At 45.5% G+C, this 27157-nt stretch overlaps 2 protein-coding genes and 1 long non-coding RNA gene across 3 annotated transcripts in view; 2 read left to right on the top strand and 1 right to left on the bottom strand.

The window, feature by feature from the left end:
* Cdh1 (cadherin 1) overlaps window positions 1-11316 on the top strand; it is a 66192-nt gene extending 54876 nt beyond the window's left edge. Inside the window, 10 exon segments of the mRNA XM_048355245.1 lie at window positions 366-494; window positions 2179-2361; window positions 3464-3708; window positions 3863-4008; window positions 4619-4843; window positions 6315-6542; window positions 8243-8373; window positions 9508-9603; window positions 9605-9652; window positions 10267-11316. Coding sequence (XP_048211202.1) covers window positions 366-494; window positions 2179-2361; window positions 3464-3708; window positions 3863-4008; window positions 4619-4843; window positions 6315-6542; window positions 8243-8373; window positions 9508-9603; window positions 9605-9652; window positions 10267-10473 — 1638 coding nt within the window. The 3' untranslated portion in view covers window positions 10474-11316.
* Window positions 11028-12707, bottom strand: LOC125358254. The gene is made up of 2 exons (XR_007212286.1): window positions 12626-12707; window positions 11028-12377 (listed from the first exon to the last, which is right to left on the bottom strand). It is a non-coding gene; the product is annotated as an uncharacterized LOC125358254 (long non-coding RNA).
* Window positions 12708-16257: 3550 nt separating this feature from the next.
* The window catches only part of Tango6 (transport and golgi organization 6 homolog), a 150608-nt gene continuing 139708 nt past the window's right edge, over window positions 16258-27157 (top strand). The window contains exons 1-4 of the mRNA XM_048355226.1: window positions 16258-16425; window positions 21897-22537; window positions 23664-23780; window positions 26024-26165. Coding sequence (XP_048211183.1) covers window positions 16329-16425; window positions 21897-22537; window positions 23664-23780; window positions 26024-26165 — 997 coding nt within the window. The 5' untranslated portion in view covers window positions 16258-16328. The remainder of the gene's footprint in view (window positions 16426-21896; window positions 22538-23663; window positions 23781-26023; window positions 26166-27157) is intronic.

Genomic DNA, 27157 nt, shown 5'->3' with positions numbered 1-27157 from the left:
ATTTCACTGGACAGTGCAGAATTAATTTTTTTATCCTTTTTTTAATTGTCAAACTGATATACAGAGCGGTTACAGTTTCATACTTTAGGCATTGGATACATTTCTTGTACTGTTTGTTACCTCCTCCCTCATTCCCCCCTCCCCCTCCCCCTTCCCCCCCCCCCCCCATGAGTTGTTCAGTAGATTTATGACAGTGCAGAATTTTGCAGAAACTAGGGGTCCGTGTATGGCAGGCTGAGGTTCTGAGCCAGGATGCAAGCCAGTGGGCCATTAAGCAGGTGGTGGTTGGTTAGGGATGTGTACATGTAAAGGGATGGGGTAGCCTGGGCTGATCCTGACTCAGCCATGTTTGATCTTGTCTGCAGAGCTACCCCACATACACGCTGGTGGTTCAAGCTGCCGACCTTAATGGCGAAGGCTTAAGCACAACTGCCAAAGCTGTGATCAACATCATGGACCTCAACGACAATGCTCCCATCTTTAACCCTACCACGGTAATCCTGCCTTTCCTTACTGCTTTCCAAAGGAAGGTCACACCTTGCCCCTGAGTGAACCCTTGCAAAGCTTCTCTGGACTGGTGGATGCTAACTTTAATCTGCAAGGATTTATTGACAAATATTTATTTGGGGGCTAATTGGAGTTAGGGTTTGTGGGCAAGTATTTCCTAAGTTTATGCTGGGCATTGTGTTATAGGAACGATCAAATCACAAGATTCCTGGCTTGTGGTGCTTATATTCTAGTCAGGGAGATTCAAGGCAATTTATAGGAATTAATACATAAAGAACTTTAGGTTTTATTCAGTCATCTAGAAATTGATGTAATTAATGTTTCTGACAGCGGCTTAGCCATTGTGGCTTAAGCAGGTACAGATGACACTCCTTGGTCCAAAGCATCCTCAGTGTCACCTTGTGACCCAAAATGGCTGCTGTGGCTCCAGCTAGTCAAGTCTGTTTCATTCAGGAAAGGAAGGAGGGCAAAGGTCACAAAAGGCATTGCCATTGCTTCAGGTACTCTTACATGCAGCACTTCTACATTCCCGAGACGACATTCCACATGCTGTCTTCACGTTGCATTGGCAGCTGCCATCTGTAAGGGAGATCCGGCAATGTGGCATCTGACTGGGCACATGGCTGCCAATAGAATGGATATTTGTAGGCAAATTAGTAGCATCTGCCATCCTAACCTAGTTAGGAGGCTTTACAAAGACAGTCGGTGATATTTGCATTAAGACCTGAAGCAGAGGTGGGACAGGAAAAGTATTCTCAGCAGAGGCATCAGTGTGTACAAAATGGGTTGAACCTAGAAGAAGCTTATTGGGCATGGTAGTTTATGCCTGTAATCTCAGGGAGGCTGAGCCAAGGGGATCATGAATTCAAGGCCAGCCTGAGCTACATAGTGAGACCATGTTTCAAATGAAGAAAGGAGAAGACGAAGGAAGGAAGGGAGGGAGGGAAGAAAGAAGGAAGCAAGCACGCAAGCAAGCAAGCAAGCAATCAGCAGCTCTATGCATAGAAAGTACTGAAAAATAGCCTTCAAAAGAACTGAACATGGGCTGGGAATGTGGCTTAGTGGTAGAGTGCTTGCCTACCATGCATGAAGCCCTGAGTTCGATTCCTCAGTACCACATAAACAGAAAAAGCCAGAAGTGATGCTGTGGCTCAAGTGGTAGAGTGCTAGGCTTGAGCACAGAGAGGCTCAGGGATAGTGCTCAGGCCCTGAGTTCAAGCGCTAGGACCAGCCAAAAAAAAGAAAAAAGAAAAAGAAAAAAAGACCTGAATTTAGGGGACATTGTCTAAGGTTTCTGAGCAGGGCACTGAGCACTGTAATAATCTGTGGGATGACGCAGCTGGCGGCCTGGCCAGCATGCGCTGAGGAGCTCAGGTTCAAGGCCTTGGGAAGCTGCTTGGGTACTGGTGGAGGAGGATGGATGTTCAGGGGGTGCAGGCTCCTCCATGCCATGATATGACAGCTTGTTTCTAGGATGGGCACTTCCTCCTAGACTGCTGCTTGTCATCTGACCTTGCCTTGTTACATCATCTCCTTATGTTTCTTCCTGGCTTGGACTTAAGCCAGGAATCTATCAGTAGGCAAGGTTGGTTGATTGGTTACTGATGGAATCAGTCTAATGGGTTCCTGGATGGGTGTTATCACTGACCCGCTTTCCCCCTTGTGCTGCAGTACGAGGGGCAGGTGTTTGAGAACGAAGTTAATGCTGTCATCACCACACTGAAAGTGACGGATGCCGACACCCCCCACACCCCAGCGTGGCAGGCCGTGTACACCATATTAAATGATCCGGACCAAAAATTCGTTGTCGTTACAGACCCCGAAACCAATGATGGCATTTTGAAGACAGCTAAGGTTTGTATGAATGCCCAGCAGTGTTTCTCCCTTTTTCCCTTGGTGTCTTCTCATAAGTGGGTTAGCATTGTCAGTGTGGGGGGGTGTGGTGGCTTTCCCAGGGCTAGGTAGATTGACAATGTGGGGTTTGCTGTGAGTCTACCCTGAGATCAAAGAAGAAGTACCATTGGCTCTAGCAAGTTCTTTCCATAGCCATTCCTCCCCCAGACCGCTCACTAATGAGAGGGAGCAGAGTGGACTAGTCTTGGCTATTTTGTTAGACTATTTTAGAAGTAGATTTTTTTGAAGAATGTTTTAGAAGGAGGGCAAACTGGGTACTACTAAGTAGCTCATGCCTATAAATTAACTTTGGTGCCCATGCAGCTGAAATCTAAGGATTGTTTTGAAGCCAGCCTGATCTGACAAACCTAGGGGAGACCCTTATCTCCAGTTAACTAGTGAAAAAGCTGGAATTTGGTTATGGCTGTCATAGTAGAGAAAGCAGAAGTGAAAAGTAAGGCCCTGAGTTCAAGTTCAAGTACCTTGAATTTTGTTAGCCACAAGATGCCTTGAGTAGCATGTCTGAAAGAAATATTTAAGGATTTATTTTATTTTTTTGCCAGTCCTGGGGCTTGGACTCAGGGCCTGAGCACTGTCCCTGGCTTCATTTTGTTCAAGGCTAGCACTCTGCCACTTGAGCCACGGTGCCACTTTTGGCTTTTTCTATATATGTGGTGCTGGGGAATCGAACCCAGCACTTCATGTGTGGGAGGCAAGCACTCTACCACTAGGCCATATTCCAAGCCCCTTTTTTAAGTGTTTTTTTTTTTAATTAAACTTTTTTCTTTATTGTCAGTGTGGTTTTTTAAAGTGTTTTTAACGAACAAAATATCTCTTGAGGCTGGGGCTGGGAATGTGGCTTAGTGGTAGAGTGCTAGCCTTGAGCACAAAGAAGCTCTGGGACAGTGCTTAGGCCCTGAGTTCAAGCCCCAGGACTGCCCCCTTCCCCCCCCCCCCCAATTTCTTGCTATTTACTAATTATTATTGTGTGCTACCAAGAGTCAGACTCAGGGCCTTAGTGAGTTTTTTATTTTTAAATTTTGTATCTTTTCTGCTTCTCCAGGGCTTAGATTTTGAGACTAAGCAGCAGTACATTCTACAAGTGATTGTGCAGAACGTGGATCCCTTTGCCGTGAATCTCATCACCTCCACAGCCACCATCACTGTGGATGTAGTCGATGTGAACGAGGCCCCCATCTTTGTACCCCCTGAAAAGAAAGTGGAGGTGCCTGAAGATTTTGGTGTAGGCCTAGAAATAACATCCTATACTGCGCGGGAGCCAGATGTCTTTATGAAACAGACAATTACGTAAGTGTGAGGTGGCTGGGTGTTGGGGTGGGTGAGAGGGAGAAGGAGAGGAAGAGGGAGGGGAGGGAGGACACACTGACCTTCTTCAGCTCCATTCGGCTTGCTCTATTCGGCTTGTTTTTCCTAGTCTAAGCCTGAGCTTGTGTCTCCCCAGATACCGGATTTGGAGGGATTCTGCCAACTGGCTGAGGATTGATCCAGAAACCGGTACCATTTTCACTCAGGCCGAGATGGATAGAGAGGACTCGGAGCATGTGAAGAATAGCACGTATATGGCCCTCATCATCGCCACTGACAATGGTACAAGGCCTCCAGGGGCCTGGGCTGCCTGGCCCTCCTGGCCAGCTTCCCTCCTCTGCCCCTCCTCTTTTTTTGATGCTTGTCCTGGGGCTTGAACTCAAGGCCCTATCAATTCAAGGGCACTATCTTTGAGCTGTTGGGCTCAAGGCTAGCATTCTACCACCTGAGCCAAAGCTCCACCTCCAGCTTTTTTTTTTTTTAAGTAGTTAATTGGAGATAAGCATCTCCTGGACTTTCTTGCCTGGGCTGGCTTTGAACCATTATCCTCAGCCCCCTGAGGAGTCAGGATAGGTGTGAGCCCCTGTCATCCCACCATTCTTTGTCTCTTACTTTTTTCTTTTTGAGCTGGTACTGGCAATTGAAAAGGACGAAGGAGGCTGTGGATGCCAGGTAGCAAGAGTGCTTGCCTCGTATACATGAAGTCCTGGGTTTGATTCCCCAGCACCACATATACAGAAAATGGCCAAAAGTGGAACTGTTGACAGAGTGCTAGCTTTGAGCAAAAAGAAGCCTGGGACAGTGCTCAGGTCCTGAGTTCAAGCCCTGGGACTGGCCAAAAAAAAAGGAAGAGGAGGAAGGACCCATTGGTGTTCTTTTGTACTTCCTGTAGGTTCTCCGGTTGCCACTGGAACAGGAACCCTTCTCCTGGTCCTCTCTGATGTGAATGACAACGCCCCCATTCCTGAACCTCGAAATTTACACTTCTGCCAGAGGAATCCTCAGCCCCAAGTCATCAACATCATCGATCCAGACCTTCCTCCCAATACTTCTCCCTTCACGGCTGAGCTGACCCACGGGGCCAGTGTGAACTGGACCATCGAATACAGTGATCCAGGTGGGAGCTTGCACTCTGCCCACCAAGCATGGTGGGCACCATGGTCCCCACATCTGAGTTTCCCTCCCAGTTCCACACAGCAGGCTTTCTCAGAACATTGAAAGCACCATACCGAAGGTCCCTTCCCTTTCCTGCCTTTGTCTCATATTGCTCAGTCATCACTGCCCCAAGCAACTCTGCTTTCTTCCCTCTACTCTGGAATGTCTTTTTTTTTTTTGTCATAGGACTTGAACTCCAGGCCTGGTTGCTGTCCTGAGCCCCTTTGCTCCAGGCTAGTGCTCTAGCACTTTGAGCCATAACTCCACTTCCAGTTTTCTGGTGGCTAATTGGAGATAAGAGTCTCTTGGGGGGGCTGGGGATATGGCCTAGTGGCAAGAGTGCTTGCCTCATATACGTGAAGCCCTGGGTTCAATTCGCCAGCACCACATATACAGAAAATGGCCAGAAGTGGCACTGTGGCTCAAGTGGCAGAGTGCTAGACTTGAGCAAAGAGAAGCCAGGGGCAGTGCTCAGGCCCCGAGTCCAAGCCCCAGGACTGGCAAAAAAAAAAAAAAAAAAAGTCTCTTGGGAGCTTCTCTGCTCATGTTGGGATCCTCAGATTTTAGCCTCCTGAGTAGCTAGGATTATAGGCCACCAGTGCCAACATACCTAGTTTTGGGATGTCTATAGTTCTCTAATAGTTATACTCAAGAATGAGCCAGGAGCAATGCTTCATGCCTGTAATCAGCTACTAAGGAGGCTGAGATGTGAGGATCATGGTTCAAAGCCAGCCCAAGCAGGAAAATCTGTGAGAGTCTTATCTCCAATTAACTACCAAAATTACAAATGTTTCTGTGCCTCAAGTGGTTAAAGCACTAGTTATCCTTGAGCAGAAAAGCTCAGGGGATAGCATTCAGGTCCTCCTGAGCCTAAGCCCTCATACTGTCTGTCTGTATGTCTCTCTCTCATGTCCCCTTTTTTTTTTTTGCCAGTCCTGGGCCTTGGACTCAGGGCCTGAGCACTGTCCCTGGCTTCTTTTTGCTCAAGGCTAGCACTCTGCCACTTGAGCCACAGCGCCACTTCTGGCCATTTTCTGTATATGTGGTACTGGGGAATTGAATCCAGGGCCTCATGTATACAAGGCAAGCACTCTTACCACTAGGCCATATCCCCAGCCCCTCTCATGCACTCTTACATACACACACACACAGCCACACACAGCATAAGTTCTTTGTTATTTTTCTTTCTCTTTGTTTGCCAGTCCTGGGGCTTGAACTCAGGGCCTGAGCACTGTCCCTGTCTTCTTTTTGCTCAAGGCTAGCACTCTATCACTTGAGCCACAGCGCCACCTCTGGCCATTTTCTATCTATGTGATGCTGGGGAATCGAACCCAGGGCTTCATGTATAAGGCAAGCACTCTTGCCACTAGGCCATATTCCCAGCCCCTATTTTTCCTTCTCTTGATCTCATTATTTGTTTTTGTTTTCTTCAGCCCAAGAGTCTCTCATTTTGAAACCAAAGAAACCCCTCGAGTTGGGTGACTACAAAATCAATCTGAAGCTCATGGATAACCAGAACAAAGACCAGGTGACCACACTGGACGTCATCGTATGTGACTGCGAAGGGGCTGTGAACAACTGCATGAGAGCCAATTACGTAGAAGCAGGATTGCAAGTGTCCGCCATTCTGGGTATCCTTGGAGGAATCCTTGCTGTTCTGAGTAAGTACTGCCAGGCAGTCCAGCCTTCCGCTTCTCAAATGGGGAGCATTGTCCCTTAGAAGTGACTTTTGGGGCGGGGGGGGGGCTAGGATTCAGGGCAAACAAAGGAAAAGGCTCTCAAAGATAAAATAGGATAGAAGCTGTCTCTTACTGAACATTACGGGGGTAAGTGGTCCAAGACCAGAAAGCAGCCCTGCCTTGCCCTGTGAAGTCCACGGAGACACCATCTTCCCTTCTTTTTCATCTTTTTTCATCCTTTGCTATTTTTCAAGCTTACTCAACTAAAGCTCTACCACTGGAGCCATGCCTCTAGCCCAACTTTTTGCTGGTTAAGTGCAAATGGAGTCTTGTGGACTTTTTGCAGGCTAGCTTTGAACTGCAGTCCTTGAGATTTCAGCCCCCAAGTAGTTTAGGATTTATAGTCGTGCATCATTGATGACTGACTTCTAGCATCTTTCTCACTCAGAAGTTGAGTACGTCGGGAAGACATCTTTGCCGCACCCTCCCATTTCACTGTGATAAATCAGATAAAGAGGCTTTTGAGGTGGCACTGGGATTTGAACTCAGGGCCTTCATGCTTGCTAGGCAGGTGCTCTACCACTTGAGCTGTGCCTCCAGCCCTCTATGTAATGTATTGGTACTTTGGCAGACAACGAAAAATACAGAAGTATAAAGAGGACAAAGAAATATGAAGACAACCCAGAATCCTGTATTTTGAAAAAATGTTACAATGAGTCATGTACTATTTTTTAAATTTATTTATTTTTAGTTATTTTTGAGCCTTCTAAGTGCTGGGGTTACAGACATAACCATGCCTGGTGTTTCCCTCCCTCACAAATCACAATTGTTATGTTACTAATTTCTTAAAATTAAATATATAATCTAAAATGCTTCTGAAGATCAGATCAGAACCCTGGCATTCAGTTGTGCTAATGCTTGCTCACACAGTTATATTTTAGGATAAAGAATATATGCCTGTGCCTTTTATAGTCTGTCCCATCTCCCAGGGCACACATTTCACACATTTCCAGGGACTGATCTGGGACATGACAATAAAAAGGCCTCATCTGGACACCGGTGGCTCACGCCTACAATCCTAGCCACTCAGGAGGCTGAGATCTGCAGATCTGCAGTTTGAAACCAGGCCAGGCAGGGAAGTCCATGCACCTCTTACTTCAACTAACTACCAAAAAATTGAAAGTGGAGATGTGGCTCAAACAGTAAGGCTAGGGCACCCAGGCCCTGAGTTCAAGTCCCAGGACCAGCAACCACCACAACAAAAAAGGCTTCCCTTGGGCTGGGGATATGGCCTAGTGGCAAGAGTGCTTGCCTCGTATACTTGAGGCCCTGGGTTCAATTCCCCAGCACCACATATATAGAAAATGGCCAGAACTGGTGCTGTGGCTCAAGTGGCAGAGTGCTAGCCTTGAGCAAAAGGAAGCCAGGGACAGTGCTCAGGCCCTGAGTCCAAAACCCTAAGACTGGCCAAAAAAAAAAAAGGCTTCCCTTGGACTCCTAGGGCCATTTTCCACTGTGTTGTGCCACATATATATTGACTGCAGCAACAGGAGGCCATGTGCATTGGTATCTCAAAGGCAGGCATTGGCTATCCACTGGCCCCTTGCCTACATTATGGCCCCTTGCTCTAGCCCTCCCTGCCTGGGCCTGTCCTCACTATCCCTCCTCTCTCTCCCCTCCAGTCCTGACCCTGCTGCTCCTGCTGTTTGTGAGGAGGAAAAGGGCGGTCAAAGAGCCCTTGTTACCCCCTGAAGATGACACCCGGGACAACGTTTATTACTATGATGAAGAAGGAGGTGGTGAAGAGGACCAGGTACGTTTAAACACATGAAAGGGAATGCTCAGGAGAAAGCAAGCATTTGAAATGACTGCTTTCTACCCTCTGTTTTTAGTGGTACTAGGATTTGATCTCAGGGCCCTGTGCTTACTAGGCAGCTACTCTGAAGCTTCAGCCACATGTCCAGTCTCTTTTGCTTTTGTTTTTTTATTTTATTTTTTCGAGCTCAGCTGATCTAGGCTGAGTTTTGCTGAATGTATTTAAGTGATAAGTTGCATAGAAGTCTACTTTGGTCCCAGAAAGTGTCATCTCTCTTTATCAGTAGGCTCCCTGCCACTGTCCCATTGCTTCAAGAGTCACATGACAGAGCTGGGGATATGGCCTAGTGGCGAGAGAGCTTGCCTCGTATACATGAGGCCCTGGGTTCGATTCCCCAGCACCACATATACAGAAAATGGCCAGAAGTGGCGCTGTGGCTCAAGTGGCAGAGTGCTAGCCTTGAGCAAAAAGGAAGCCAGGGACAGCATTCAGGCCCTGAGTCCAAGGCCCAGGACTGGCCAAAAAAAAAAAAAAAAAGAGTCACATGACAAAGTCCAACATGGATGGATTACACTTGCCCAGCAGCTAGGTTGGGAAGAGAGTGGATAATCGCCAAATAATAGCTCACCGATCATGTTGTACGAAAAGGGAATAAGAGGCGGTGTGTGGTCATACCCATCTGTAATTCCAGCTTCTCAAGAGGTGGAGATAGAAGAATCCAAGTGCAAGGCTGGCCCAGGCCACCTCCTCCCCCCAAAAAAGCACAAGATCTTATGTGAATAAACTAAAAGAAAAATGATTAGGAGCCTGGATCGGGTGGTAGTGTGCCAGCCTAGTAAACACAAGGTCCTGAGCTCAATCCCTAGTGACACCAAGAAAAAAAAGTGAACAAAACACAAGAATTGATGTCTCTGTCCATTAGTGCTACTCATTCGGGGCTATATTTTCAACTGCTGGCTGGAAGACCCTTAGTTGGAAAACTATCATTTCACACTGAGGTAGGCACAGCACACTGGCAAATACCATACATGTGGTAGTTAAGACACTGGCACGTCCATATCCAGTCCCAGCTACGTGTACGTGGATGTGGCTTGTTCGACTCTTCGTCATCTTCTGCCTTTTTCTCCTAAGGACTTTGACCTGAGCCAGCTGCACAGGGGACTGGATGCTCGGCCAGAAGTGACTCGCAATGACGTGGTGCCGACCCTCATGAGCGTGCCCCAGTATCGCCCCCCGCCCTGCCAACCCTGATGAAATTGGCAATTTTATTGATGAAGTAAGTAGACAGGGTTGATTGCACCAGTGTAATAGATCTTGAAACTCAAATATTAAGGAAAATGTTTCAAATAGAGCCTTAGGCAAGGTGCTGTGAGGCCTATTCAGGAAGCTGAGGTCTGAGGATCACAGTTCAAAGCTAGCCTGGGCAGAAAAGTCCATGAGACTCTTATCTTTAGATAATCACCAAAAAGCTGGAAGTGGAGCTGTGGCTCCAGTGATGATAGTGTGCCTTCTGTGAGCAAAGCAGTTACAGGATACTGAGTTCAAAAAAGCTGCATGCATCAGTGTGTGGTCTTCTCATTATTAGTCTCTGTCCATCCTAGCTGGTGGTGTGGGACCTGGGACCCCTTCCCTGGTTTTGGGGGTGCTCATCTTGACATTTCATTTGTCATTTTCGTTTAGGGGCCATTCTGCCTATTTGCCTATCACTTTTTCTTTATCCTCATGTCCTCACCACCACCCCCCCATGCCAGTTCATTAAGATGACACCCTGAAAACTGCTCCGGGATTTGTCCTGTGAGACCTCCAGAGGAGGCAGCAGGCCTCGGCTGCACGCAGGCGCACACAGGTGTGCTGTGCCCTTGCTGACCCTCCTGTGTTCCTCTTCTTTAGAACCTGAAGGCGGCCGATAGTGACCCCACGGCCCCCCCTTATGACTCCCTGCTGGTGTTCGACTATGAAGGCAGCGGCTCCGAAGCTGCCAGTCTCAGCTCCCTGAACTCCTCGGAGTCTGACCAGGACCAGGACTACGACTACCTGAACGAGTGGGGCAACCGCTTCAAGAAGCTGGCCGACATGTACGGCGGTGGTGAGGACTAGTGGACCCGGGGAGACGCGTCCCCTTGCCACAAGCCCAGCCACGCAAACGCAGGATGATGGTGGTGGTGGATGGACTTTCACAGCCGTCCCTTGAGGTTTTTCTGGAAGAGACTGATCTGTGAACCAGTTCTATTTTAGAGCTCTCTGTTTGTTAGCAAATTCCCCACTTATTCCTTGAGTCTTTAAAAAAAATTTTTTTTACATAGTGATCATGTCCTGAAGCTCCCTGAATTTTATTTCAAAAGAGCAACTCCAGCCTCTGAGGATTCTGCTAGCAATCTGTAGATTTTCTTGAGACTTCCTTCATGTTTCGAAGGAACGAACTTCTGTTTTGTTGTGTATATAAATTTTTCTCCCTTTCCTCCTCCTTTCCCTATCTCCTCCCACCCCCTTTTAGACAGGGTATCTATCTATCTATCTTTCTAGAACACAGGCTGGGCTGTTTCCAGCCCTGACTGGCTTTAAATTCATGAGCCTCCTGCCTCTGCCTCTCCAGTGCTGGGATTATAGGCATGTACTACCATGCCTGGTGAAAAAAATATGTATGTTTTTGAAAACTGTATGCACTAGCATTCTAATACCCATTTATGTTCCTGAATTCTGTTACTCTGCCTCAGATGGGAGTTCCTGGACACAGAAATGACTGGGTCCTTTTAGGGTACATGGCCCGTGTTTTGTGTGGTTGTCTCGGCTGGTGGTGTGTACTCAGACCCTGCATAGATTTTGTTTTCCATGTCCTCAGTACTCACTTGAAATGTCTTTTCTGAGGCAGTGTTCATAATATGTCACTATGGGCTTCCTTGCTTCCATGTGAGGCGGGGGCGTAAATGGTGTTTTCAGGTGCCACTGACTTTTTCATTATCGCTGACAACAATATTGGTATATTCTGAGAATCAGCAGTGTTCATCGTGCCACTGCCAAAGGAAGACAGGAAACACAGGCGATGGGCTGGGGGTGGGGCGCAGCCACTGTGGCTGCTATCTAGTCACCTGGTGCTGAGGTTGGTGGAGGCAAATGGCCTCTCTTCCTGAAAGTTCTGGCAGAATGTTTCTTCTCCTGGATCCTTTTGTACCTGATGCCCTGATTCCCCAAGTGCCTGCTCTTATTTGTGGTATTTGTAGAAAACCTGGCTGCTCTGCATCCAGCTCACCCAATTTCAGGTGGATGTTGAGGAAAACCCCGCCCTAGAGGGTGAAGGAGGGGGCAGAGGGGGGCAGGGAGAGCACAGGGTTTCAAGATTCTTTTCTTTTCATTGACAATACACACTTTCAAATTTTGACAGTCCCTGCAGAATTTTTTCGAAATTGCGTCACCTGGGGAAGAAAGCAAAAATCATGTCTTCAATCAGTGGTGGGACTCACGTTGCTGATTCTGCCCTTTCCACTGTCTCTAAGGGAGTGTGGAGTAGAGAATGTCTAGTTTTTGAGTGTATATGTCTGTAGGTGTGGATAATTTTGTATTTTCTTGGGGAGTGGAAAAGAAAAGCTGTTCTCAAGAATGCATTTTTTAAAAATAAATTTTATTAAAGAATTTTCCTAAATCATTGTCAAATTTTTGATTTGATTCCACTGGGAGTGTAAGGAAGATGGAGATCAGCCACGAAGAAGGAAGCTTCAGGCAGAAATGGCTTCTGCGGAGCTTTCACTCATGCTGCTTGGGTCAGATGGGGAAACTGCCTTTGCAAGGCGACAGGACTCTATCATGTGGCCTGCAATAAAGTACCAAAAGCTAAGGGGCAGTGGTCTCACAGTGTCCCCATAGAGCCATTGGTGACCTAAGTGGTTCAGGGAACACTTGGCAGTTTCTGCTACTGTCCTCAAGCCAACCTCTAAGGATGCCACTAAACTACCCTGCAGTACACAGTCCCTCAAGGATGATCTAGCTTAAAATACCACAGTGCTGGGCTGGGAATATGGCCTAGTGGCAAGAGTGCTTGCCTCATATACAGGAAGCCCTGGGTTCAATTCCCCAGCACCACATATATACAAAAAAAAAAAAAAAAAAAAAAGGCCAGAAGTGGCACTGTGGCTCAAGTGGCAGAGTGCTAGCCTTGAGCAAAAAGAAGCCAGGGACAGTGCTCAGGCCCTGAGTCCAAGCCCCAGGACTGGCAAAAAACAAAAACAAAAACAAAAACAAAAAAACACCACAAAACCACAGTGCTGGTACTGAACATCCTCATTCAACATTTCTCGGCTGTGCCAATGAATTTTCTTTTGATAATTTTGTTTACTATGGTAAACATTTTAACTTTTTAAAACCTTTTTATTAATTATAAAAAGGTAATATACAGAGGAGTTACATTTTTCTTTTATTAAATTTTATTGACAAGGTGTTCTGCAAAGAGGGTACAGTTACATAATAAGGTAGTGAGTACATTTCTTGTCATATCTGTTACACCCTCATTTTTCTTTCCCTAGTTCAGGTAGGCATATATACAGTATCCAGTGTACCAAAATCATATACAGTAGCCACGTAGGGTACACCAAAGGAAATTCACCTAGAACATTAAACGGAACAACAATAGAATCCTCCTGTGTCCTTCTCTTGGAATTGTTTTTGCTTATCCTTGTCTTATATAATCATGTGTACATAGCTGTTGAGCTGTTGTGATCCACTGATAGGTCTATCCTAGACCTTTTTATGTTTGTTTATTAGTTGTTTGGTTTTAGATACATAATGTAAAGTTACTGACTCCAACATATGGAAATACCATTTGAAAAGAAGTTTGTTACTTTGCAGACCTGGTCTCTATTGTTCTCCCCCTCCCCCAACAGTCATATATCAAGGAGACCATGCCCCTTGGTTCTGTGTTCTAGGCTTGTCTCGCTCAACATCATTTGTTCAAGTTCTGACCATTTCCCTGTGAATACCAATATTTTATCATTTCTAATCGCTATGTAGTATTCCATTGTGTATAAGTACCACATTTTGGATCCATTCATCTGTAGTGGGGCATCTGGATTGTAGCCATATTTTAGCTATTGTGAATTGTGCAGCGATAAACATGGATGTGCAGATGTCTTTATGGTAGCCTGGAACCTGTTTTCAGGATAGATGCCTAGGAGTGGTATGGCTGGGTCATAGGGTATGTCTATGCTGAGCTTTTTGAGGAACCTCCATACTGTTCTCCAAAGTGGTTATACTAGTTACATTTTTCTTTTCTTGAGACAAGGTTTTACTATGTAGCCCAGGCTGGCCTCAAACTTGCGATCCTCCTGCTTCGGCCTCCCAAGTGTTAGGATGATAAGTATGTGTCTCCATACCGAGTTCAACTGAACTCCCTTTTCTCTCCTTTGGCACTTCTAAGATTTGAACTTGGGGCCTCATGCTTACTTAGCTGTTGCTCTCCCATTTGAGCCACACCTCCAGCGTGGCTGGGTCCTGGTACTAGGATCTGAACTCAGGCCTTATACTCTTGCTTGCTTTTTTGTTCATAACGAATACTCTACACTTGTACCACATTTCCAGTTGAGCATTTTGCTACTTAATTGGAGATAGAGCCTCTCAGACTTTTCTGTTGGGCTGGATCCAAACCTTGTTCCTCCAGGTCTCAGCCTCCTGAGTTAGGATTATAGGTATAAACCACCTATTTTTTAAACTTTGTATTTTGTAAACTTTGTATGATGTCATAAAGTACAGGCAAACTGTTCTGTAGTCCTTACAGGCCTTCCATCTTCAGAACTGCATCATCCCAAACTTTTTTGTTTTGATTGGGTTTCTGTGGAAGCATGTAAGCTTCTAACTTTCAGGTGATAAAGAAGCTAAAGTCCAGGGCTGGGAATGTGGCCTAGTGGTAGAGTGCTTGCCTAGCATGCATGAAGCCCTGGGTTCAATTCCTCAGTACCACATATACAGAAAAAGCCAAAAATGACATTGTGGCTCAAGTAGGAGAGTGAAAGAAGCTCAGGGACTGGCCAAAAAAAAAAAAAAAAAAAAAAAAAAGGAAAAGGAAGTCGAAGTCCAGAAATAAATCTCATCTATGGTCAAATGGTATTTGACAACAGTGCCCAAAGCATGTAGTGGGGAAAAGGTACTCTACAAAAACAGTTCCATGATGATATGCCAAGGATGAAATTGGACCTTCTTTCACCTTACCATGTACAAAAAAATTCAACATGGATCAAAGACTTAAAGAAGTAAACTCTGAGAAGAAAATAGGAAAAGCAGATGGGCATGATGGCTCAAACCTGTAATCCTAGCTACCTGGGAGGTGGAGATTGCAGTTTGAGGCCAGCCTGGGCATAGAAGTTTGTAAGACTCCCATCTCAACAGGGGTGTAGTAGTATTCCCTTGTATTTTAAATTCAGGAGAAGCTTAATGGGAGTGTAGCTCAGTGGCAGAGCACTCGGCTAGCATTTGTGAGATCCTGGGTTCAAGTCTTAGAATGCAAAACAAAACAAAACTCCCCCCAAAACAACCTAATAAGAAACAAATAGAGGACTGAGGATATAGCCTAGTGGCAAGAGTGCCTGCCTCCGATACACGAGGCCCTAGGTTCGATTCCCCAGCACCACATATACAGAAAACAGCCAGAAGCGGCGGCGCTGTGGCTCAAGTGGCAAAAAAAAAAAAAAAAAAGAAACAAATAGAAGCCAATTGTGGAAAATGGAATGCAAACACTGATTATCACATGTGGCTTTTGAAGACTGTTCCTCATTTTTAAAAAATGAAGTAAAAAAATGGCTGGGATCTGTTATGTGACACAGCAGCTATTTTTTTTTTTTTTTTTTTTTTTGCCAGTCCTGGAGCTTAAACTAAGAGCATGAGCATGGTCCCTGGGCTTCTTTTTGCTCAAGGCTAGCACTCTACCACTTGAGCCACAGTGCCACTCCCAGCTTTTCCTGTTTATGTGGTGCTGAGGTGTGAGTGCTAGGCAAGCAGTCTACCACTAAGCTGTATTCCCAGCCTGACACAGCAGCTATTGACAACCATTGAATACTATTAGCCTTGTTAGTTCTGGGAAAAGCAAATGCCCCCCAGCCTGCTTTGATGACTAGCTCAGCTGTGGTCCCTCCAGTCCAATAATGGACTCATTGTTGGAACACACACACACCCTGAATATGCTCTCTGTGTGATGGCTCTTAGCAGAAGTTTAGCCCATTCCCTGATAGCTCTGCTGGGGTTGGTTATAATGGATGCTTCATTATACGCCTTGAAAACTGAGGAGGAAGCCTCCAGACTTCACTTCCAATAAATCAGAAACCCCCAAGCTTCCATACGGAATTCTAGCAAAACAGCCGTATAGGGTGAGAGAAGCCTAAGGATGTTTCCTTCTTCAGACACAAGGCCAAGCAAGTGACAGCCTTAAAGACCCAGAAAGTGAGGGAGGGACAGATGGACAGACTGGCAATTGACCCGTTGAACATTCGTTTATCCAAACTTTATTAGAAGTACATACATCTCTCTACCTCATTGTTTTCCTATGTTTAGGGCACCCAAATATTGTCTACATTAAAACATACATATTCTACGATAAACTATCTGTCGTCCCCTCATCCTTCTCCTCTTTGTTTCTTTTGTATAGCCCAGGCTGGCCTCAAACTCATGATCCCCTGCTTCTTCCAGGGATTACAGCCCGCTTGCCACCACACCAGTTACCTTATCCTTCACATGGCAATTAATCATACTGAGCTCCGGAAACTGTGAGTGTAGGTTCTTGTGTTTTGACCTCCAGCAGATAGATGTAGGGGAACAGAGGAAATCAGAAAGGGGGCGGGGCTGACTAAATCCCCGCCCATACCGTAGGACCCGCCCCTTAGCGTGTCGGACGCTTCCGGCCACATCTAACATGGCGGCGGCGCGTGCGCGTTAAGAAACGCCCGAAGAGGTCGCCAGCGCCACGTTCCCCTCTAGTCATGGCCGCTGCGGTAGAGACTGTGGGCAGAGGCGCTGTGGAAACGTGCGGCCTGAACGAGATCCTGGAAGCTTTAAAGCTGCTGCTGAGCCCGGGAGGTGAGAAGACGCATCTCGGTGCCGGGCTGGACCTGGAGGCCTCTCCGGGCCGTCGCCAGTCTCCGGGGTTGCCCCGGCTCCCTCACAGCGTGTGCCCCGCAGGCCCTCCCTGCGCGCTTCTCCCCGCGGCGGAGGGATCTCGTCCTTGTCCAGTGTTCCAGGAAAGATGGGACCTGCTAGATACTTAGGGTAGCCCTGAGCGGGCTCCGAGCGCTTCTCCGTGCTCTTCGGGTGGTGCTCGGCGCCCTGGGAGCCCGGGACCGCGCGGAACAGGCTGCAAACAGGGCGAGGCGCCGTGAAGTGTAATGCGAGCTCTCGGCCGCTTGGGGGCGCGAGGGTAACGTGGACGTCTGAGAGCAAGGAAGCTAGGGACCTTTGAGGGCTGAGTTGGGGGAAAGTCTTGATCAGGGATTTACTGTCACCATTAACCTTTTATGTTGAGTTGACGAGATCTTCCCAGTTTGGCATCTGAAGGGACCTTGGGAGTGAGTTGAGACTACCTGCCCAGGACTGAATAGTTAAATTGGGACAGAACGTTGAACCAGAACCCCCATTCTACCGACTCGTCTTGTTAGGACTCAGGCATATTGTCCCGTACAGAGCTTCTGATGTTATTTGGAGCTTTGGGAAAAAACAAACAAACAAAAACCATAAGAAATAGACCCTGCTCATAATTGGAGTGTGTATTTGTAAGGAAGGGGTTTGTAATAATAACAAGGTAAGGGGCTGGGAATATGGCCTAGTGGCAAGAGTGCGTACTTCCTATACGCACTCCTATGAAGCCCTGGGTTCAATTTCCCCAGCACCACATATACAGAAAATGGCCAGAAGTGGCGCTGTGGTTCAAGTGGCAGAGTGCTAGCCGGGAGCAAAAAGAAGTCAGGGACAGTGCTCAGGCCCTGAGTCCAAGTCCCAGGACTGAATATATATATATATATATAATATATATATATATATGTGCAAGGTAAAGGTATGTGGAAAACTCTGAGGCAGTGTCCCTAGTTGCCAGTTTTGACCCCATACTGTAGCAACTGCAAACATTACATGCATTGTGGGTGGTGAAGTTAATAATAGTGAATGAGTGCCTAGTTTCAATCTCCATAGTATACTGTTTATTAACAGTATCATTTAACTCTCATAACAGGGCAGTGAAATAGACTGTTTATATTCCACATTGCAGATGAAGGAACCAAGGCTCAGGTAGTTATATATTGGAAATGGCTCAATGAAAACTAGTTAGTGGCAGAGCTAGTTTTCCTCCACCAAGAACATTAGACTACATTGCATTAATTAAGAGTCAAAATGTGCTAATTGCCAGTGGCACATACCTGTTACCCTATCTACTTGGGAGGCTGAGAATCATGGTTTGAAGCCAGCCATGGTAGGAGAGTCTATGAGACTTGTTGTTGTTAGTCCTGGGCCTTGAACTCTGGGCCTGGGTGCTGTTCCTGAGCTCTTCCGCTCAAGGCTAGTGCCCTACTCTTGAGCCACAGCACCACTTCCAATGAGACTTTATTTTTTTATTTTTGGTCAGCCATGGTGCTTTAACTCAGGGCCTGGGCATTGTCCTTGAGTTTTGGGGTTTTGTCTTTTGTTTTTGCCAGTCCTGGGGCTTGAACTCAGAGCCTGGGTGCTGTCCGTGAGCCTTTTGTGCTCAAGGTTACTGCTCTGCTACTTAAACCACAGCAAAATGTCTAGCTTTTTCTGAGTAGTTTATTGGAGAAAAGAGTCTCATGGACTTTCGTGCCTGGGCTGGCTTCAAACCATGATCCTCAGATCTCAGCCTCCTGAAGTCCCTGAGCCTTTTTGCTCAAGCCTAGTGCTCTGCCACTTTGAGCCACAGCACCACCTCTGGTTTTCTGGTGGTTATTTAGAGTTAGAGTTTCACAGACTTTCTTGCCCCGGCTGGCTTTGAACCATGATTTTCAGATCTCAGTCTCCTGGGTAGCTAGGATTACAGGTATGAGCCACCAGCGCCTAGCTTGTGAGACTCTTACCTCCACTTATAGACACACCACACACACACACACACGAATTACAGGTGTGAGCCACCAGCGCCTGGCTTGTGAGATTGTTATCTCCAATTATAGACACACACTCTGAAAGTAGAGCTCTGACTGAGGTGGTAGAGTGGGGATAGCACCTAGGACCTGAGTTCAAACCCCCAAACTGGCACAAACAAAAAAATGTCAAAATGCAAACTACAGTTTTTTGCTTTTACTTTGAAACAATATCTTGCTAGCTAGCCCTGTATGATTTGATTTTACTATGTAGCCCATGTTCTCAAAATCAAGATTGCTGAGTCTTTTGAGTGCTGGGTTATAGGTGTGTATCAACATGCCTTTTTTCCTTTTCTTTTTCCTGCAGTGCTGAGGATTAAATCTAGGGTCTTGTACATGCTAGGCAAAAACTCTGAAGTACGTTCCTGTCAGTCATGAATATATTGTGTGTGTGCACGTGCATACTTATTTAAGATAGGTCTCCAGTGTTCCCAGGATGTTCAAACTCCAGAGCTTAAGTGATCCTCACCTCCTTTTCTTTCTTTCCTTCCTTCCTCTTCTCTTTTTAAAATAATGTTAAAACAGAATTCAGACTGTTAGTGAAATTTTGTTTATAAAAAATGGAGGCCATCTCTATATGAATTTTCCCTTAAAAACTATACTAAATATAGATTCACTGATATGTCATTAAATTTTTATTAGAGGGAGAAAGGGGCTGAGAATGCTGACAGCTTGTAAATCATGAAGCTGTGACACACCTATGTTGCCTAGATTGACCTTCAGTTCCTGGGCTGAAGTAACTATCTTGCTTCAGCCTCCCCAGTAACTAGAATTACAGATCCAAACAACTGTATTTGGCTCCACAGTTTGAACTTAATGAAAAGTATCAGATAGCCAGGGTTGTTGGCTCATGCTTGTACTCCTAGCTAAAAGCCAGGCTGGTGGAGTGGCTCAAGTGGTAGAATGCCAGTCTAGCAAGCACGAGGCTCTGTGTTCAAACCCTAGTACTGCTAAAAGAAAGAGTGCCACATAAATCATGACACTTTAAATTTGTTAGAGCATCAGCATTTATGACTGTGTTTTCCCTAAGTGTAATAGGGATGGTTTGGGGTGAGAGGAGAGAAACTTTTTGAGCATGAATAGTTGAAAGTAATGACATAGCTGGGTTTTAGAGCTCAGTTGCCTGGGTTGAATCCAGACACTGACTTTTTACAAGCTAGAGCTTTGTACTGCTGCTTTAGTGCCACACATTAGTGTATATTCTGGTAAATCTAGCACTGGTAAGGCTGAGGCAAGAGGATCTCAAATTCCGGCTAGTCCCAGTTACATAGTAAGATCTTGTGTCAATTTTTTTGAGAAGGAAGGAAGAAGGAATGAATGAAAAGAAAGAAGCAAAGAAAGAAAAAACGGAAGAGCATGAATGAAGAAAGACATGCTTTACAGAAATGCCGTCATTTTCAAGCACCAGAGATTTCTTTTCCTCACCAGGAGAGGGAAGTAGAGAGCAGAAAGGCTATTGAAATGGGAAAGCTTCAGTAAGCTTTTGTTTTCCATCTCTTCTGTCCCATGTTTGAGTTCAGTGAATTTGCATTCACAAGATGTCATGTCTAGAGATTGGTTAGTGAACCTAATGGTAGAGCTGCAAGCTATGAGACCATCCATGCTCTATTTAGGCGTGTTATAACTGCTTTTAATGCTTTCAGATCGGAATACTTGCTCTAGACAGTTGAGAAGTATTTCACAATTCATTTTCTTTTGATTCCGATTGTGTGTGTGTGTGAAAGAGAGAGTGTGTGAGTGTGTGTGCGCGCATGCATGTGCAAGTGCTGGTCCCAGGCACTCTCCCTGAGCTTTTTTCTCCAAGTTAGTATTCTACCACTTGAATCACAGCTTTACATTCGGCTTTTTTGGTGGTTAATTGGAGATGGTTCTCATGGACTTTCCTGCCTGGGCTGGCTTTGAGCTGCAGTCTTCAGATCTCAGCCTCCTGAGTAGCTAGGATTACAGGTGTGAATCACCTGCTCTTTGTTCTAATTATTATAAAATAACAATGCTGTTATTTTTTCTTTATATAAAACTTTTAGTGTTCTCATAGCAAAGATTAGAAAACTATAAAGTAACCAAAAGAAGAAAATTAAAAGTGTTTTAAACTTATTACCTAGAGGTTGCCACACTAGTATCCTGGCAACATTGTTTTTCCTTTTTATTTTAAGTGTAATATGCAGGGTTTTGTTTTGTTTTGTTGCCAGTCCTGGGGCTTGAACTCAGGGCTTGGGCACTGTCCCTGAGCTTCTTTTGCTCAAGGCTAGCACTCTATCTCTTGAGCCACAGTGTCACTTCTGGCCTTTTCTGTTTATGTGGTGCTAAGGAATTGAACCCAGGGCTTCATGCAAGCTAGGCTAGCACTCTACCACTAAGCCACATTCCCAACCCCTAATATGCAGTTTTATAGCCTTAAAGTAATTTTTTTTAGTACAGAAAGAATATATATTCCCTATAGGAAAAAAAAACCTAAAAAGCAAAACAAAACACCCTAAAATAATAATTAGGCAAAAATCTTAAAACTACTCATGAGCCTAGGACCTAGGAATCAGTATTTGTTACTGTTTTTAAGATAGAGCATCACCATGTAGATCAGACTGGCATTAAGCTTTAAGATTTTCCTGCCTCAGCTTTCTGAGTACTGGGATTAGAGGTAAGCACTACCATTTCCAACTTGCATCTTTCAGTTTATGGAAAAAGGGAAGTACAGGGTTTTCCTATTCCTTTTTCTACCCTAATCCCATTTCCCCCTCCCCATTATTAACACCTTATGTTAGTGTGACACATTATAACAATTGATGTGCCAACATTTATACATTTATTATTATTATTGTGCTTGTCAGTAGTGAGGTTTGAACTCAAGGCCTTCTGCTTGCTAGGCAGGCACTCTGCCACTTGAGTCACATCCCCTGGAATACATTATTATTAACTTAAATCCACAGTTTATGTTAGGGTTCATTCTTAGGGGTGAACAGTTTTACGAGTTTAGAGAAATCATGCAGGGTCTCTGTATGATACTATTATTGTATCATAAGGGGTGTGTGTGTGTGTGCGTGTGTGTGTGTATGTGTGTGTGTGTGTGTGTCCCAGTACTGGGCTTGAACTCAGCGCTTTGTGCTCTTACTTGACTTTTTCCCTCAAGGATGACACTCTTAGCACTTGAGCCACACCTCCACTTCACAGAGTTTTAAGTTTTGGGGCTAGAGATGTGGCTCAGTGGTAGAGTGAGATCCTGGATTCAATCTCCAGTGCTATTTAAAAAACAAAGGAAGAAAAAGCTTTACCTCCCTAAAAGTTCCATGTTTATCTATTTTTCATTCCCTTTCCACCAGTGCCCTGCCTGGAGTGGGCCAGGAGTTTCACATGGAGGGAAGTATGGCTTATTTTCCTTGTATGTAATCTCTCCTTTTTTTTTTTTTTTTTTTTAAGGATCAGACTCAAGTTCACTACAGATTACAAAACACGACGTCTTGTTGGCTACTTTCAGATCTAACTTGTCGGCCTTGGAGAACAAGTTTCTGAAAGGCACTCAGTGGACAAAACTGAAGCTTCTAAGAGATGCAGTGGCCAGTAAGGCAGAGTGGCCACAAGCCTCCGAGGACATCACTTGGAGTTTTACTGCTCAGACCTTGTTGTTGCTGCTATGCTTGAAGGAAACCATGGTCTGCCTTGCTGCTGATTTCAACCCTGGTAAACCCAATCCTCGGACTGCAGAAGCTGCCCCTGCCCTGAGTCCCGATACGCTTAGCATCTCCCAGCAGAAGATCGTCCAGTCTGCTTTGCAATTTGTGGTCACCTTGGGTGTCTGCCCCTATCTCATCCCTGGTGTCGGAGTGCCTTTGAGATGCAGGACTGAGTTTGGTGCGGTGGTTCAAGACGTGGTCTGTCCCGATGCCTCCCCTCACACAGCCCGGAGACTGTACACCAGCTGCAGGGTCCTCCTAGACGTTGCTCAGCACGCATCCTTGGGAGGCTTGATTTTTGGCTGCCACTTTGGGGACATCGCTGCAGGACTGTGCCAGCTGGGATTCTGCCCAACAAAAAGAAAACCACCAACCCCTGAGGAAGAGGTAAACATTCATTGAGAGAAGGGAAGGGAAGCATGAGGGAGGGAGGAAGGGAGGGAGGGAGGGAGGGAGGAAGGAAGGAAGGAAGGAAGGGAAGGAAGGAAGGAAGGAAGGAAGGAAGGAAAAGAAAGAGGGAGAGAACATGTGTATATTTGTGTGTGGTTGTTATAAATGATAACTCCTGTTTCTTGGGAAACAAACTGATTGAAAGATCTAGAAATCCCATTGGACACCAAAGTATATCCAGTGGGTACATGAATATTTGGTGGGGTGGGGTGCTGGAGGTTTTATGTGGATTGCTAATGCTTTCTTTTATCTATTCCTTGTCATTTTGTTGGATGGCTACTGCAGGCTTTGAACTTGTTTCCTTTCTTTCTTTCTTTCTTTCTTTCTTTCTTTCTTTCTTTCTTTCTTTCAGGGTGTGTGTGTGTGTGTGTTGATTCTGGATCCTGAACTCAGGGCCTGGGTGCTGTCCCTGAGCTTTTTCTGTTCAAGGCTAGCACTCTACCACTTGAGCCATAGCTCCACTTCTGGCTTTTTTGGTGCTTAATTGACAATAAGAATCTCATGGAGCCGGGCGCTAGTGGCTCACACCTGTAATCCTTGCTACTCAGGAGGCTGAGATCTGAGGATCGAGGTTCAAAGCCAGCCCAGGCATGAAAGGCTGTGAGACACTTTTCTCCAATTAACCACCAGAAAACTGGAAGTGGCGCTGTGGCTCAAGTGGTAGAGCACTAGACTTAAGCTAAAGAGCTCAGGCCCAGAGTGCAAGCCCCACAACCTACCAAAAAAAAAAAAAAGAATCTTGTGGACTTTGCTGTCCAGGCTGGCTTTGAACCATGGTGCTCAGATCTCAGCCCACTGAGTAGCTTGGATTACAGGTGTGAACCACTGGCACCCTGCCTATTTCCTCTTTTATAAAATATTAATCATATTGCCTTGGTCAGTGATTGTAAAACTTTAGGAAAATGTATGGGAAATATTTATGCCAGTTCTTCTCAGGCTTATCAGAGACTAATTGCTGCTGCTCATATTAGTATAACCCATATACCTATCTTAGCTCTTGTAAAACATTGTGTTTAGTCCTGCGTTTAGTGTGCCACTAAAGCCAAGTGCATATTTCTTACAGGTTTTAACAGAAGAGGAAAGAGCCTTGTCTCGTAGGGCCTTGAGAGACATGTTGGATCAAGTGTATCAACCATTAGCAGTCCGAGAATTACTTGTCCTCCAGGGAGGCCCTCCTCAGGTACTCAGGCCTTGAATACTTGTGTAGGGATTGTCAGTGACTTTTCTTCTCCAGGAAATAGGATGCCTTTGCTTCCCTGTTTAACCATTTGGTCAAGTCTTCATCTTGGAGCCATTAGTTATTATTTATTTATTTTTTATTTTTTATTGTTATTATAAAGGTGATATATAGGAGGGTTATAGTTTCCTAAGTCAGGTAATAAGTACATTTCTTTTTGGACAATATTACCCCTTCTCTCTCTCCCAGTTTTTCCCTCCTGTTCCACCCACAAATTAGATGGTATTGATAAATGATAATTTAAATATAAAAGACTTTTTATGCCAGGCACCAGTGACTTACACCTGTAATCCTAGCTACTCAGGAGGCTGAGATGTGAGGATTGTGGTTCAAAGCCAGCTTGGGCAAGAAAATCCGTGAGACTCTTATCTCTAATCAATCACAGAAAAAGCTAGTAGTACTGTGGCTCAAGTGGTAGAGTCCTAGCCTTGAACAAAAGGAACCCAGGGACAGCACCCAGGCCCAGAGTTCAATCAAGCTTCAGGACTGTCAAAAAAAAAAAAAGACTTTTTTGGGGCTGGGGATATGGCCTAGTGGCAAGAGTGCTTGCCTCATATACATGAGGCCCTGGGTTCAATTCCTCAGCACCACATATATACAGAAAACGGCCACAAGTGGCGCTGTGGCTCAAGTGGCAGAATGTGAGCCTTGAGCAAAAAGAAGCCAGGGACAGTGCTCAGGCCCTGAGTCCAAGTCCCAGGACTGGCCAAAAAAAAAAAAGACTTTCTTTATTGGAATGGTAGACACTTTTCACAAGAATATTAAAGGCCTTACTGTGGTTTTTTATGGGGAGAGAGAGAAGTTTTTTTTTGGGGGGGGGGGTTTGCCATGTAGCTCAGGCTGGCCTTAAACTTGCTGTCTTCCTGCCTCAGCCTCCTATCCACATTTCTGCCTGGAATTACTGGTGTGTGCCACCATGATCTGATACGTGATCATGATTGGGATACTAGATTTTCTTTTTGTTGTTGTTTTTGGGGGTACTGCGGAATGAGGCATATTCTAGGCAAATGCTCTACCACTGAGCTGTACCTTCAGCCTCTGGATCATTTTTATTTATTTCTTTGTTTTCTGAGACAGAATTTTGTCATGTATGCCAGCCTGGCTTTCAACTTGTGATCCTCATGTCTCCACCTCCCAATTGCTGGGTTTATAGGTAGACACCATCTTTATTTTTAGTGATGTTAGTACTTGAACTTAGGCCCTCACACTTGCTAGACAAGCACTCTGCTATTTAAGCCATGTCCTAGTCTTTTCACTGTTAATTAATAAATAATAATATTATTTTGCTGTTGGTCATGTGGCTTGAACTCTGGGCCTGGGCACTGTCCCTTAACTCTTCAGCTCAACGCTAGCCCTCTAAACTTGAGCCACAGTGCTACTTCCTTAATTTACTTTTTATATAGAGCTTTGTACTTTTGCTCTGCTACTTTTAGACTGTGATCCTCCTAACTTCACTCCTGAGTAGTTGACAGGTATATGTAACCATATCTGGCCTGTTCTGTTGTTGAGACAGGGTTTCACTTTGTAACTCAGGAGGTCCTGTCATTATGTAGCCCAGGTTAGACTCCCAACTTGTGATCCTCCCTCTATCTTCTGAGTGCTTGAACCCCTCACAGGTTCCACTACACCTAGATGAAAGGTGGTGTTTTTTTTGTTGTTGTTTTCTGGGGGGGCATAGTACTGGAGTTTGAAGTCAGGGCCTCACTGCTAGGCAGGCACTCTACCACTTGAGCTGTGCATCTTACCCTATTTGATTGGGTTTTTTTTGGCCAGTCCTGGGCCTTGGACTCAGGGCCTGAGCACTGTCCCTGGCTTCTTTTTGCTCAAGGCTAGCACTCTGCCACTTGAGCCATAGCGCCACTTCTGGCCGTTTTCTACATATGTGGTGCTGGGGAATCGAACCCAGGGCTTCATGTATAGAAGGCAAGCACTCTTGCCACTAGGCCATATTCCCAGCCCACCCTATTTGATTTTTAAAGGAAAGGTATTGCTGGTGCTGGAGATGGAACTCCATGCTAAGTGCATGCTCTACCATTGAGCCACATTCCCAGCCCCAAAATGTTGCTCTTTTGAAGTCTGTATCATTCATGGCTAATCGTCAATATGATTCAGTACTTTTAAAAAAGTGTTTCCAGGTCATGTCAGTTTCATTGACACTTAGTTCAATCTTCCCTTCCTTTTAGCAGTCTGGCACAGATTTGAAGACGCAGCTCAGGTGTTGTGCCCCAGCTTGGCTTCGGCGTCTTTGTGGGCAGCTGCTCTCTGAAAGGTTAATGAGGCCCAATGGCGTGCAGGCAGTAGTCCGGGGCATCTTAGAAGGAGCAGGTGGTAAGAGATAACACATTTCTGTTACTCTGGTGTCTATTTCCCTTTGAGTCAGAGACCTAGGTGAATCACTGGGCTTCAGTCTTTATGTGAAACCTGATATATGGGGCTGGGAATGTGGCCTAGTGGTAGAGTGCTTGCCTAGCATACATGAAGTCCTGGGTTCCATTCCTCTGTACCACGTATACAGAAAAAGCCGGAAGTGGTGCTGTGGCTTAAGTGATAGAGTGCTAGCCTTGAGCAAAAAGAAGCCAGGGGCAGTGCTCAGGCCCTGAGTTCAAGCCCCAGGACTGGCAAAAAAGAAAAAACAAACCTGATAGATGGCTGGAGGTATACCTCAGTGGCAGAATGCTTGTATAACTTGCATGAGGCCTCAGGTTCAATCCCTTGCAATGGAAAAATTAAGTAAGTGGAAGACTTCACCCAGAACATGCAGAGTGGAGAGCTGTTACTAAGTAAAAGAACGAGGCCCTTATTTTGTTTTGTTTTGTTTTTTGCCAGTCCTGGTGCTTGAACTCAGGCCCTAAGCACTGTCCCTGGCTTCCTTTTTCTCAAGGCAGCACTCTACCACTTGAACCACAGCGCCACTTCTGTTTTTTTCTATATATATGGTGCTGAGGAATCGAACCCAGGGCTTTATGTATACAAGGCAAGCACTTTACCACTAGGCCATATTCCCAGCCCAGCCCCAGAGGCCCTTATTTTTCTATCAGTTTTCCCCCTACTTGTGCATGTAGGTATGTTTTATTCATTCATATGCTGGTAACATTTCTTGGACATGGCATGAATTCTTTTTTTTTTTTTTTTGGTCTTGTGGCATGAACTCTGGGCCTGGGCATTGTCTCTTTGCTCAAGGCTAGTGATCTACTACTGTGAGCCACAGTGACACTTCCTGTCTTTTCTGAGTAGTTTATTGGAGATAACAGTCTCACCAACTTTCCTGCCTGGGCTGACTTTGAACTGTGATCCTCAGATCTCAGTCTCCTGAGTCTCTA

The sequence above is a fragment of the Perognathus longimembris genome, chromosome 10, assembly GCF_023159225.1.
Source record: "Perognathus longimembris pacificus isolate PPM17 chromosome 10, ASM2315922v1, whole genome shotgun sequence".
NCBI classification, from domain to species: Eukaryota; Metazoa; Chordata; class Mammalia; order Rodentia; family Heteromyidae; genus Perognathus; species Perognathus longimembris.
Note: the sequence above shows the minus strand (reverse complement) of the source record. Positions and strands in the feature narration are given on the sequence as shown.